This window comes from Crocodylus porosus, unplaced genomic scaffold, assembly GCF_001723895.1.
Source record: "Crocodylus porosus isolate Cpor-Errol unplaced genomic scaffold, CroPor_comp1, whole genome shotgun sequence".
Classification (NCBI taxonomy): Eukaryota; Metazoa; Chordata; order Crocodylia; family Crocodylidae; genus Crocodylus; species Crocodylus porosus.
Window position 1 is genome coordinate 5279955 of NW_017728915.1, and position 13264 is coordinate 5293218.

The window sequence follows — 13264 nt, forward strand, 5'->3', positions numbered from 1 at the left end:
GACACCAGCTCCGCAGTCTTTGGTTCACTGCATGGATCCTCCTCTCCCTCCTGATGCCTGATGTACAACAAGTTCCTTTTCTATAAAGCTCAGCAAAGTCGAGCATCCCCGATCTGTGCTGTCCGAGGGGTACCGAGAAGGACCCTGGTATTCAGTCTTTGGGCTCCTCAAGATCACTGGCCCACCAAATCCAGGTCAGCAGCTAATTTCTAAATTGGTAGCTTCTCTTACAATGCTGCATCTTTCTTCTGATAATTTCCGGATGTGCTAGCCAATTTATAACTTCTGAGCTACGCTGTTGACTCACAGCCACTCACGAACTTTCCTTATGACTGACCAATAGCAGAACAAGCCTTTGAATTTTTCTGATAAGGTTAATTTTAACTGCGCCACTACATACAAGGCCTCACTAATCTTTTACTTTAATTAAACTCTTAGCAGCGACATGCAGCTCCATATAGAAACAAACAACAAGAAACACCTGGTCTAATCCTCACAGAGTGTTCAGCAAGCACCTTAGACACAAATTTCCCCTGAATCTCTTTCCAAGTCCCCTGCCCCTGATCAGGGAGCCAGGGCCAGGAGCTTCCTGTTCCTGGGGCAAAGAGACATTGTCCCCACCCCAGCATCAGGTAACCCCAGGGGGCAGGGTGCAATGTCCCAGCCACAGCCAGGAGACAGCTGTCTTCTGGCCCAGTGCTCCCTGCCAGCCCCTGGGCTAGCACTCAGGGGGTGCTTAGTGCTCCCCTTGGTGGCAGTGAGGGCCCATTGCAGGGCCCCAGGAAGCAGGAGCAGTTTGCTGCCATTATCTGCTCCCACTTTCCTGAATGTGTAGACGCTTGCCCCAGAGCATTTACTCGTGAATAGTTTACTAGCAAATAAACTGATTCCAGATCAGTGCATGTGTAGACACACCCATAGTGCATGATCTGGATTACTGCTAAGCATGTACAGTAGGCAAAATGTAGGTGCCTCTGCATCTTTTTTGCAATAAAGTAATGGAGCTTAATGATCCAGGCACCTAAATCCTAGGGCTGTGCAAAATTTTGCTGGCTGTTTCGTTTTGACAGTTTCAACCTCGAAACAGCTAAATCAAAACTAAATGAAAGGCTTCAAAACAGCCTTGAAACGAAACAAGGACAGCCGAAATGTTTTGAAAGTTTCAAAATGTTTCAAGTTTCGAAGCTGGGCTTGCTTGCAGCTAAAGAGAAAGTAAGGAGAGGGAGGGGGAAGAGTGGGGGAAGGGCTGCTCTCATATTGACTGTGTAGCTAGCCAGTGACTGTGATCCTTCCCTGAGGTCCCTCCCAATCCCAGTGCTCTGGGGCAGGGATGCAACAACAGCATAAAAGGCATTGTTTGAACCGAGCTTTCTCTGTGCCTTCACACTTACAAGTGACATGAGTTTTGCTCTGAAAAGTTTGATGTGTAGTTTCCAAGAAACCCCTGCACCTATCTCCTTGAAACCTGGCAGGCTTTGCAGCCTCAGAAGGGGCTACCATGCCTACAGTTTTCACCCCACTGCACCTTAACACGCACACAGTCATAAGTCACAAGTTTTGTTTGTCAGTAGCCTGAGGTGAAGTTTCCCAGAAACCCCTGCGCCTATCTCCTTGAAAGCTGGCAGGCTTCATGGCCTCAGCAGAGGCTAGCATTCCTGCTATTTTTACCCTGCTGTGCCTTTACACACACATGTGACATGAGTTTTGCTTTCAAGACTTTGAGATTCCGTTTTCCAGAAACCCCTGCACCTGTCTCCTTGTAACTTGGCAGGCTTCATGGCCTCAGAAGGGGCTACTGTCTCTGCAAGTTTCATCTTGATTAAGCAAGACGTGACAAAGGTATAGGCAGTTTTGTGCTTCCCCATTATAGCCTATGGGCAAGACATCAAAACAGCATTGAAACAGCAAAACCTTTTCAACAAAACAAAACAAAACTTGAAACAAAGCACTGGCCCTTTGAAACATAAGTCAGAATGAAATGGTGCTGTTTCTCACAGCCCTAAATACTGCCTCCATCCTGTCTAGACACCTATGAGACTGATGGAGAGCTGGCCCTATGTGTTTGCTCAAGTTCACACGAGAAGTCTATAGCAAAGGGGGGACTGCACCTAGTTTTTCCTCAGTCCTGTGCTAATGTCAATAACTAGCAGAATTCTGTTTCTCTGGAACAGCCTTTCTCTCATCCATTCGTTTCCATCTTTTCCTCAGAAAGGTCATAGAGTAGTATGATGGTTGGCATGTAAAGACAGAGCAAAAGAGAAGTGCTAGGAAAGAGCAGCAGAGGATCTTAGGGAACTCCAACCTGAAAACCATAAATCTCTTACAGAATTCAGAAGCGATGAACCCCTTTAAAAACTGATAAGCTTGTGTGTACATGTCTACACTGTATGCCAGCTCTCCCAGAAAGGGTCTCAGATACATCCTGCCTCATAGTTACTGCTCACATGCACCAAATGCAGAAATATGGCAGTGAATTTTCTCTGGGACACCCTCTCTGGTCATCCGTATGCACACTGAAGACAGAGGTCTCCAAAGCTGCAGAAAGCCTCGCCTGAGCAGCTTTGGAGTATGTGAGTGGAAATGGGTAGGAGGCACATTCAAGAACAGCTCCCTGTCAGTGCACTGGTAATACGCTGTAGATGTAGATGTAGCCTTTCTTTCTTTCCACCACTGGCTGTTCTCTTTTTTGGACCGTTACCTGACACTCAGGCAAAACTCCAATTAATTTTAATGACCAAGTTGTCTAAGGACTGAATCAGGTTCTGGGAATTTGACCCTGATATTCTCTCTACCTTTTATATCTTTTTATCCCTTTTCCTTTTATAAAACAACAGTGTCCTGTGTTTCAGCACCGTGAAGTTTATTGTCTTATTTGCCAGTGATAAGGCAGATTTCTTTTGGCCCCTGTCCATTCCCTAAGGATGATCTCATTCCAATATATTTTGTGTTTCATGTCTTGTTATTCATTTTTTTTCCTCTAGTAAAAGTTACTTAGTGGTTTGTGCTTCTCCTTAGCAGAAATTACTAATCATATTATCTTCTAGCACTGTGTCCCAGAAGACTTCTACTTTAGAATGAAAGATACTGTTATTATGTAGGCACTGTGGTCCCATGAAGTTGCCTTAAGCTGTTGTATATACCTGGGGGTAATTTAATAAATGGTTATAGATTTTCCATCTCAAGGGTTTAACTCCCCTTATGGATTGTTATAACCTGCAGTATTTATCACAAGAAGCTCTTAGACCAACAGTGGTGTTCCCTCATTAAAATGCATTGCAGCCAGTGATGTGGTTGTAACAAAACAGTAAGAAACAAAATGTTCCAACATGGCAGCCCGGAATTCAGCACCTAAATCCTTAAGTAGACACCTAAATAAGCACCTGGATAGTTAGGTGTGTAGAGAAATCGAGACTACTTGTCTAGGCACCTGCATATGGATCTAGGTGCATAATTTTGAAGAAACCAGATTTGCCAATATTGGGCTCTGTTTAGGTAACACTTGTTCCTGTTTGTAGAGCCTTTGTACCTCAAATCCCACAGAAATCCTTTGACTTGGTAGCTCATGGGCTTTATGCTGGTCCCCTGCACAGGATCAAGTTTCACCCTCTGACAGTCTTACCCCAGGGCTAGGGACAGACATTACACAAAAGCTGGTTTAAGTGATCAGAAACTGGTTTAAACCTGTAATAGAAGAGATGTTCAGTGCACATAAACCAGTTTGAAAATGGATGAAACTGGTCTGAGATAAGCCTGGTTGAATGTAGTATCAGACTTAACTGATGTGGATCAGACTGATTGATGCAATGTCTGTCCCAGACCCCTTCCTAGTTTAACTTAAACCAGTATCCCCCAGCATTCCAGATGCCCTGGACAGGGCAGTCTGCTCCAGAGCAGGGCTGGCCCTGCCCCTCTGCTCCTTGGCTGGAGTTCCAGCAGAGACTTCAGGCACAGCAGCGTCTGACTGGCTTCCCCCTGTCCCACCCCACCCCCACCTCTCCCTGCTCAAGCATGGATTTCCTCACTCCTCTCTCCCACAACATGGACCGTAGCCAGGATGTGCTATGGTAGCTAGTGTTGAGAGGTGTCTGTGTAAGGCAGGCAGGACAAAGGCAGACAGGACAGTGTCTTTAGGGGTTTTTCAAGCTAATCAACAGATCAGGGTCAGTTGGTAACGTCCCTCCAGTCCTTCCTTGGAGAAAGCTATTTAATAAGCGCTTAAACTAATGAGAGGGTTTTGTTTTCTTGATGGGGTGTGAAATGCTACGTTATCAGCTGTCTGCTGGCTTCCTTTCTGGTCAGGAACAGCAAGGGGGGAACCCCTCCCTAATCACAGCATCCTGCTGGGGCCTGGCCACATCCCCCCCACCCTCAGCTCAGCACTGAGGAAGGGAAGGGAGGGCTTCTCTAGCACCCCCCGTCTTCTAGTCTGAGCCACTGCAGGCATGGGCCTGCATTTCCTCAATCCAGAGGGAATGACTATATGATTACAAACTGGTTTGGCCTAGCCAGGTTAGACTAACCTGCAAAGATTGAATCAATTCAGACTCAGGCTTTTTGAATGTCTGTCCCTAGCCTGGGTGAACAGAAGATAAGGTCAACCAAAAGGACTGAGGCTGGGCAAAAAGTGAAAGGAAGTTTTCACTGTCACATGCAGGACGTCTGAGCTGCATCTCAGTTCAGAAGGATTTGTGCCTCCTTTTATTGCAGGCTGAATGACAGTACAGATTAACCCACCTGTAGTGCTGTGCAGACGTAGCTGCACTGTCCAGGGAACTTGAGGACACAGTTGTCAATGTTGGGAGGTTTATTGCTTAAACATAAGTCATATTGATTTTAAAAATGGAAATCGGGCTCCTAAATCACTTGGGTAAGTTTTGAGAATTTTAAAAGCTCTTAAGCAGGTTCCAGTAGGTATATCTGGTATATCAGTTACTGAACAATTCCAAATAACAACAATGTTCTTGAAAACTAATGATCTAGTCCCAAGTATTTTACTATCAGAGGGGGAAAACCTGAATAAATAGTTCTGTGGTATTTCTAGTGGGTGCTGTGAGTATCATACCTCCCTTTACTGGAGTACCCCTCAACTCACCTGCCACGGCTTGTTGTTACTGAGTGAAAAGAGGGGTTCAGTGTTCCTCTTTTTGGGTGACCCAGTGACGGTGGTACTCACATTCATGTCATGATGTTCCTTGGGGCTCCGCCTCCCGTCCACCCCATCCACTCACCAACCACTTGGATGTTACTCTCATTGTTCCGCCATTCCCTTTAAGCCCCTTTACTAAGGTGTCAGGCGTCAGCTTCAGCACCATCCAGTTGCCTGGATGTTAAGGCATCTGGAGCCTTAGACCCTGGTGCCAGAGGGCTGGGCTCCCATCATCTGGTGTCTTTCTCTCTCCAAGGGAGAGGGACACTTCTATAAGCTTTGACATTCAGGCAGCTGGGGATTGACCATCTCCAGCCTGGTGCAGGACGCTGCTCCCCCTGCCTTAGGTGAGGGCACAGCACCTACAGCAATGCTCCTGACAGCCTCTGGAGTCACCACCTGCCTGGCGTGCTCCCTGCTGGCTCTTTCCTTCTTTTGCCCCCTCTGCCGGCTTCCGGCAGGGTTTTTAAACTTCCCACAGCAGTGTCCTCAGCCATCGCCATTAGCCCCCCGCTGCCCCGCCTTGGGAGCAGCTGTTTAAAGAGCCAGCTTAATGCCGGCTCGCACAGCCGCGGCTCCAGTTCCGGCTCTGGACACACCCCTACAGGTAAGTTCCATAGGGTGTGGGGGGACTGGTTGTTTACTGTGGGGGCTCTTGGGGTTACCCCTAGCCCTCTTAGCGCCTGTGGAGGCTTCTTGCCACCACAAGTTCCCAATAGCTGGCTGCACCAGCCTTAACCACTACATAGCTTTTGTATATTTTGTAAGTTCATGTAGTTAAAAAGGGTTGCCTTACTACAATTCAATCTGAGGGACTGTTGTGTGAAGATGTTGAGTTTAAGATGTACGTCACATTTTTAACATCGTGATGCCATCTGTACTGTGCTAAGGTTGCAGATACAGTCAGATCAGGGTCTGTGGATCTGATAAGACCAAATCTTAGTGTCCAAATCAGTTCCAACAGTTGATGTTACATCTGCCCCTGGGTAACACTGACCAGTAATTAGGTTGTAAAGCTTCAGCTGGGAGCTGTTGCCTTGATGTTTCTTGTTCTCAGAAGCCTGATCTATGCTAGAATTATCTGTCTGTGGTTTTCCATTGTAGTTATTGCAATCATATCTTAATAGTGGTTCTCTTTACTAGAAACAAGGCCAGTCTTTTACTGCCAAGCTGCCAAACTGTCTATGCCTGCTCTTAGCAGACTTAGTCAACATGGTTGGAATTCATCAGCAGCAGCCTGTGTACAGGAAAGTTCAGACCATTGCAATTGCAGAGGGAAAGATCTCTTTGCTAGCTATGGTATGAAATTTTAGGGATAAAAGAGTAGTATAGATCCAGCCACAGATAATTTTTCATGGTTTTAATGCCAGGGGCCTTCAGGTTGAGAAAAATCACAGCAATAGTGTATTGCTCATTGGATCTAATTATAAACAGTCTGCTTTGCAGTGCCACTAAAATCCCGAGACGTGCTTATCCTTAACAGAGAGAGACGTAGCTGCAATGCAGCTGCATGACTTGGGTAACTGGGTGTTCATATGGCATGCGGGATGTCAAGGTTACTGGACTGTGACCATCAAGGAGTGGCTGTTACTCCTATATTTGTACATGCATACCCTGCCCGCATGATTTTTATTCCACAGAAAATGCTTTGCTGCATTTTCCGAAGTAGCTGTTTGTGATGAGGCAAGAGGATTACATTTTTAACATGCCTTTCCCCCTCTTTTTCAACATGTTTTTACTGTCCCTAAGTAAGTCAGTGTCTTTCCCTTTTAATTCCTCACTGCGATCAAATGTAGTACAGTTAACATTTTTCACACCATATTTGTACTCTTGAGGTGCAGAATGAGTTGTCCTCCTCTTTGCAGCCTTAAGTACTTGGATGAGCTGCCTCCGTCACTCAGTTTCATCAGAACATGCACTGGCATGCACATGGTCTACCTACAGACAAGTTCGCCCCTCCAGGTGCCTCTTCTTGGAAAGGACTGTGCCGGAGAAGATGGATTGAAGGGGCATTTAGATCAGGGTGCTCTACCTCCAGTGTAAACACTGTCAGGACATGGTCATACTTAAGTCCAGCTTTGCTTTTCAGGTTCAACCCTGCAGGACATAAATCTCTCATTGAGCTTGAACCAACAACTGAGCAAGAAGCGCAAACAGAGCCACAGCCAGCTCCTGAACATGCTGACAGCTTTGTGAGGTTTGTACAGTAAGCACCAGTGTCAAGAGTATAAACAAGACTGAATCCTCAGGGAGGGCTCTGCTGTACCACAGCAGTGATTTCAGCTGTCTTTCCAAGAACAAAGTCAGTGCTAAGGATGTGGGTGAGGGTGAGGCAGTCAGCCTTTCTTAACATATGGACTGGTGCCTGTGGTAGGTGCATGTGGCAGCACAGTCACTCTTCCCTTTAGTGGGGCTGTGAGATGAGTGCAGTTTTGGGAGACTTGGCAAAAAAAGGAAAGCTCCAGCTGCTACTTACATTGCTTTCTCACACTTAACTGGAAATTCCAGAGATGCAGGTATGAAGAAACACCCTAACAGTGTGAATGAAGAAGAGATGTCTCCCAAAGAGCCAGCGAATAGGACAGCTTCCACAGAAATAAAGGTAGTCATTTCTCTACATGTTTGTCATGGATCCTTCATATTCTTCACTTGCTTGTTTCAAAAGTACTCAGTATTGGTATAGCTGTGTGACTCCTCAGAAGTCAGTGGCAAAACTTCCATTTGACTATTATACCAATGAAGTGCATTTTTGAAAATCTTACTTCTCTTGCCCACTAACCAACTTTCTGTACGTCAAGGTATTACATATCTATATAATAACTTTCAAAGCAGTTACAGCCCCTTTCCCTGGTTTAAAGATAGCTTCTACCTTTCCAGTCCTTTCCAAATCAGTCCATACCAAACATGAACCTACAAGTGTCACTCCGCTGCAGAAACTTGGCTAGAATTGCCTGCTGATATACCTAATACCTTTTCCACCCATCCCATTATCCATCTAGAGTAGTGATGTACAAACAGCCAGCACTTTGCCAATAGTTACAAACACTGCCACTACATTCTTATGGTTAGCTCTTCAAAATTTTTTCTAAGTTCTCTGACCTTTGCTGTTCAAAGTGCTTCTTTAGACTTGGATTTTATTGTTTGAGAAAATTGCTTCCTTGCTCTATATACCCTTAAAAAGTGAATGTCAAGACCTGAAAAAGAATGCATTGCTTTGAAAGCTTGTCTAAGTTCATTCCAACCATGCAATTGGTCCAATAAAAGATATCACCCACAGACATCCTTGCCTCTTACATAAGAATGTTTTCCGTGTGGAAAAATGATGCTCTGTGGCAGCAGAGATATTACTCCCCAGTTTGCAAATACAGTCCTGCAGTGCATAAACTGCTGCCTGCTTCATTATGGTGGCTGCACACATAAACCAGGTAAATGCATATGTAAAAGTGTAAGTAGGAACCTAACTGACCCTCTTGATTAACCCAGACATTCCTAGGTGTGTTCATGCATACACTTCCCTGTATCTGTGCTTGAAGCCTTTGCCTGTTGATATGGCAGTCCTGTGTATGTGTGTGTAACACCAATATGAAGATCATGTTCAAAGAAAACCCAACATGAAGTTTAATAGTTTTAGTGACTGTTGTCAAAAGAAAGAGGCAAGTTCATGATTAGGAGTGGTGGTTTGCTGTCTATAGCTTGTGCTTCTTCTTCCCCAGTTGTTAACTTGTGGCATCAAAGAGTTAGACGGTGTTTCTCTGACTCAGAGTCCAGTGGAGCTCAGTGAATCACTGTGTTTGGAGGAACCAGAGGAACTGCTCACCACTGGAGTAGAAGAAGTAGGTAAAGATTTAAAACTGTTCTCTCACTTTTTTTTTGCATCGCTTATGACTTTAAACAAGCAGTGGGAGTCATACCCAGGGACACAGCAGCCATACAAACTGTCCTTGGTCACAGGCTGTATGATGCTCATCTTTGCAACAACCCATGTTAACTGGTACTAAGCGCCTCAGAGTCTTTATAACACTTGCTGAATTGCACTTTTCCTAGTATTATATAACTTAAAGCAACAAAGTAACTTCAGATATGGAGTTTTCTAAGGCTTTGTAATTTGAGATGCAATATGGAGTCACTGGGACAGGTCCTCAACTGGTATAAAAAGTTATAACAATGTTGGCTTCAATGGAGCTCTGACAGCTCTGAAGGGTCATTGCAATCATAGGGTGAGACCTCTTGCATAATACATAACTAGGATTTTTATTAATTAATTTCTGCATCAAGCCTTTATCTTGTGGCTGAACTTGAGCAGCCACTGAGCCTTTGAAAGAATCGAAGTGGTGAAGAATCCATTGCATACTTGTAAAAACTGCTAATAATTTTCATGTTGTTTCTAGCATCAATTATTTAGCTTCCCCCTCCAACTGTTGAGCCCAACTTCCTTACTCCATTTCATTGAGCTGAGTTGTTTTCTTCCATTCAGTATATATTTTCAGTAAGAGTTTTGCCTGAGTAAAGTATAAGGGTGCTGTTTTTTATCCCTTTTTTATTAATTGACTGGTAAATTATACCAATTGCTACAGTGGCTATTGTGTTGGCACTTTATACCACACAGAACAAGAATAGAATAAAAAATATTAGGAATAATCAGAACTGAATCCATTCATCTTGTATTGGTCTCCCAGGACTTTCTCTCCTTGTCTTATGGCCTTTAATGGCAGTGAATTCCAAAGATGAAGACTTTCAGGATAGAAGTCCCACTCAGAGATATCCCAGCTAACACTAATGCAATTGTTGTGTGCAGGGAGACTGTTCTTCCCGTGATTCCCTTCAGAGAAAGATCAGGGAGGATGTAGGCTAGAGATCAGAAAGGTGTCTGATACCTCTTGCTCCAAACAAATGTCATGCAGGTTAGAATGATGTGTCATTGAAAAGGCAAAAGTGAAAGACGAAAACCTTTGGAAGTTGATCTCTGGTGATTTTTGCATTTTGAAATGATTAACTGCATCCTGTCTCCTAACATGTCTCTTGCCAGGTGTTTGACATCTTACCTCTCTATGGAATTCTCCAACCAAATGACAGCCAGCAGGTATCATTCAGCTTTTATGGACATGCTGATATTGCTGCCCATGCAAAAGCACTGTGTGAGGTAGAGGGAGGCCCTACCTACGAGATCAAGCTGAGGGGAGAGGCTTCCCTTGTCCATTACATGTTCGACATAAAGGAGATTAACTACGGGATGCAGGTACACATCACCTTCACCATGAGAAGGACTGGGCTTTGAACCATCACTTTCCAGGGAGATAGCCTGGAGCTGTGCCACCCTTGAAACATGTGCCCTGTCCAATAGGTTTCCACTATGATGGCACTACTGTGCCCATACTTCCCTTGCTGCTGCTTGTAGTAAAAACAGCTCCATTGATTAATTCCAGTAGAATGTGTGAAGGTCAAACAGTTTCATTCAGCAGTCAGCATGGTGTTGCCATCCAGTATGGTGAGTGCCATCTGTGTTGAAGGTGACACGAATGGTGGTCAACAGAGAATGAAAAATAAACTCTCTGTGACGCTATGTGGCCTGTCCAACTCACCCTGCCACACTCTACTGCCAATGGAGGGAACAGTGCTATTAAAAACATAATAGCCTCAAAGACTGAGAAATCTGAAGTTTTCCTCTATTTATCAACCACTGTTTATGACTACATGGAAAGAATAATGTCAGAGAAGGAGTTTAGAGGCACATGATATTCCTCTTGTATCTTTGGCAGAGCACATAGAAATTAATGACATTTGATTGTCCCATGTCTTAGAGGGCACAGGCGTACAAACAATTTACCCTGCTGTAAAAGGAAGCAGGGATATACTGTACATCATTTGCTTTGTGGTAATTCCCTCTGTGCATGCTCTTACTTTGGGGGAAAATAGCTGAGCCCCTGATAGTAGCTCATAGGAAGCAAATCTGGAAAATAAGCTTTGGTCTTGATTCTCCCCCTCCTCTGTCCTCTCCTCAGCTATTTGACCAAGTCCTTGAAGCAGAAATCATACTGAAGAACAGTGGGAAGGTTGGTTTTGACTTCACTGTGCTAAACACCAGCCAGGCCTCTGTGGATAACCCTCCCCCTGGAGTGCCTCTTGTCCTGCCTGCCATGGTGAGTCTCTCTGACAAATGGGTGGAGCCCTGGCAGGATATCATAGATTTAATAGATTTTTAGGGTCAGAAGGGACCTGTAGATCATTGAGTCTGACCCCCTGCCCTGGGCAGGAAAGAGTTCTGGGGTCAGATGACACCAGCCAGGTGCTTGTCCAGTCTCCTCTTGAAGACCCCCAAGGTAGGGGAGAGCACCACCTCCCTTGGAAGCCCATTCCAGATTCTGGCAACCCCGACGATGAAGAAGTTCTTCCCGATGTCTAATCTAAAACTGCTCTCTGTCAGTTTGTGGCCATTGTTTCTACTTCCCCTCAAGGGGTGCTCTGGTAAACAGAGTATATCCTGTTCCTTGCTGCCCTGTCCCCCCCCAATGAATTTATAGATGGCCACAATATCACCTCTCAGCCTTCTCTTGCAAAGGCCGAAGAGGTCCAGGTCCCTCAATCTCTTGACAAGGGTTAAAACCTAGCTCAGAGGTCCAGTTCATTCTGGCAATGGAGCTTGTCAGTGATTCCCCGAGGAAGCCTCCTCATGGACACACCAAGGGTGACTGCCAATGGGAAGCTGTGCCAGGGACTAGAGCTGTAATTGCTGCAAGGTGAGAGAAATGAAGCTTATTGCTGCTGAGAGCAAATGGACACACTCCTGAATAGATTCCCTTAATGACCTCTGGACAGCAGGAGGCTCTATCATCAAATGGCCAGGAGCTACAGACAGCTCAAATGAATGGGTTACTTGTTGAATCCTGGCTACTGGAAGCTTTCCATTTATGCTGAGGCTGGGACTGGAGTGCACAATTTCCTCTTCCTTCCCAGCACAGCCAGGGACATGCTCCTCAGCTTGTCCCAGCCAGTCTCAGGTCCTGCTCTGTAACAGAACAATATGTACTCCTTCACCATCTGCTTATCCTTGAGTCCCCTCTTCACCACAGCTGAACAGCCAGGCCACTGGAGGGCTCTTTCAGGATCTGACAGAAACACAAGCACAGCACATAGGTGCAGATCAGGACTGTACTCATCCTATAGCATTCATTTTAAGTGTAAGCCTTGTATTTATTTCAGCTCAGAGGAAATGAAGGGACAAATCAGGCTTAGCATGTCTCTGTTGCCTTGTTTCTTGCCTTCCTGCATTCTGATCACGCTTCTCATTTGCCTTAGAGAGGCAAATCTGCATGCATCTGAGTATGCCTATATTCCTGCTTCACTTGGCTTTGCTTATAACTTTGATTGATTCCCCGTAGCCTGGGATCCTGATGAGTCATGCACAGAGTAGTCCCAGCAAGTGTGGGGGCTACTCTGTCAAGCAGTCCCTGTGCTAAGGGAAGCAATGTCACAGGGACCAGGAGGAAGTTAAGCCACGTGTAGCCCAGGTGTACACAGGTTTGTACTCCCCTTTCCAATTGAGGGAATTATTGGCAGGGCAGTGTGCTGTGGAGGGACACAGCAGCCCAGGGGCCATTTCCATCCCCTAGAGAGTCAGGCCCAGTCAATCAATTAGTTAACTATATACAAATGTATTCATAGATGATGATCTGTTAAGGTCCCTTCTAACTCTAGGAAGTCCACCCCCTGCCTAGGCAGGAAAGAGTGCTGGGGTCAGATGACCCCAGCCAGATGCCTATCTAGCCTTCTCTTAAAGACCCCCAAGGCAGGGGAGAACACCACCTCCCTTGGAAGCCCTTTCCAAATTTTAGCCACCCTTACCGTGAAGAAGTCTTTCTTGATATGTAGCCTAAATCTGCTCCCTGTCAGTTCGTGAGCCATTGTTCCTTGTTACTGCATGACACGGATGGGCACGCGCCACACCCCGAGGGTCCCCTCGGGCTCTGCGGCCCCCCCATTGGGCACCTCAGAGACGGCCGCCCAGACGGAGCCCATGGTTCCAGGCTCCATGCAGACGGAGCCCCTGGCTCTTGGCTGCAGGGGTTGCCTGTCCCTTTTTCAGGCTCTGGGGCCCGGGAGCATGGCCACCTCCCCTTGCGG

General features: G+C 45.7%; 1 protein-coding gene across 2 annotated transcripts in view; it reads left to right on the plus strand.

The window, feature by feature from the left end:
* Positions 1-13264, plus strand: part of HYDIN (HYDIN, axonemal central pair apparatus protein) — a 383645-nt gene that overhangs the window by 255220 nt on the left and 115161 nt on the right. For both annotated transcript variants that reach the window (XM_019535579.1, XM_019535580.1), the window contains exons 23-27: positions 7236-7343; positions 7655-7748; positions 8860-8979; positions 10173-10382; positions 11146-11283. In XM_019535579.1, the coding sequence (XP_019391124.1) occupies positions 7236-7343; positions 7655-7748; positions 8860-8979; positions 10173-10382; positions 11146-11283 (670 nt within the window). The remainder of the gene's footprint in view (positions 1-7235; positions 7344-7654; positions 7749-8859; positions 8980-10172; positions 10383-11145; positions 11284-13264) is intronic.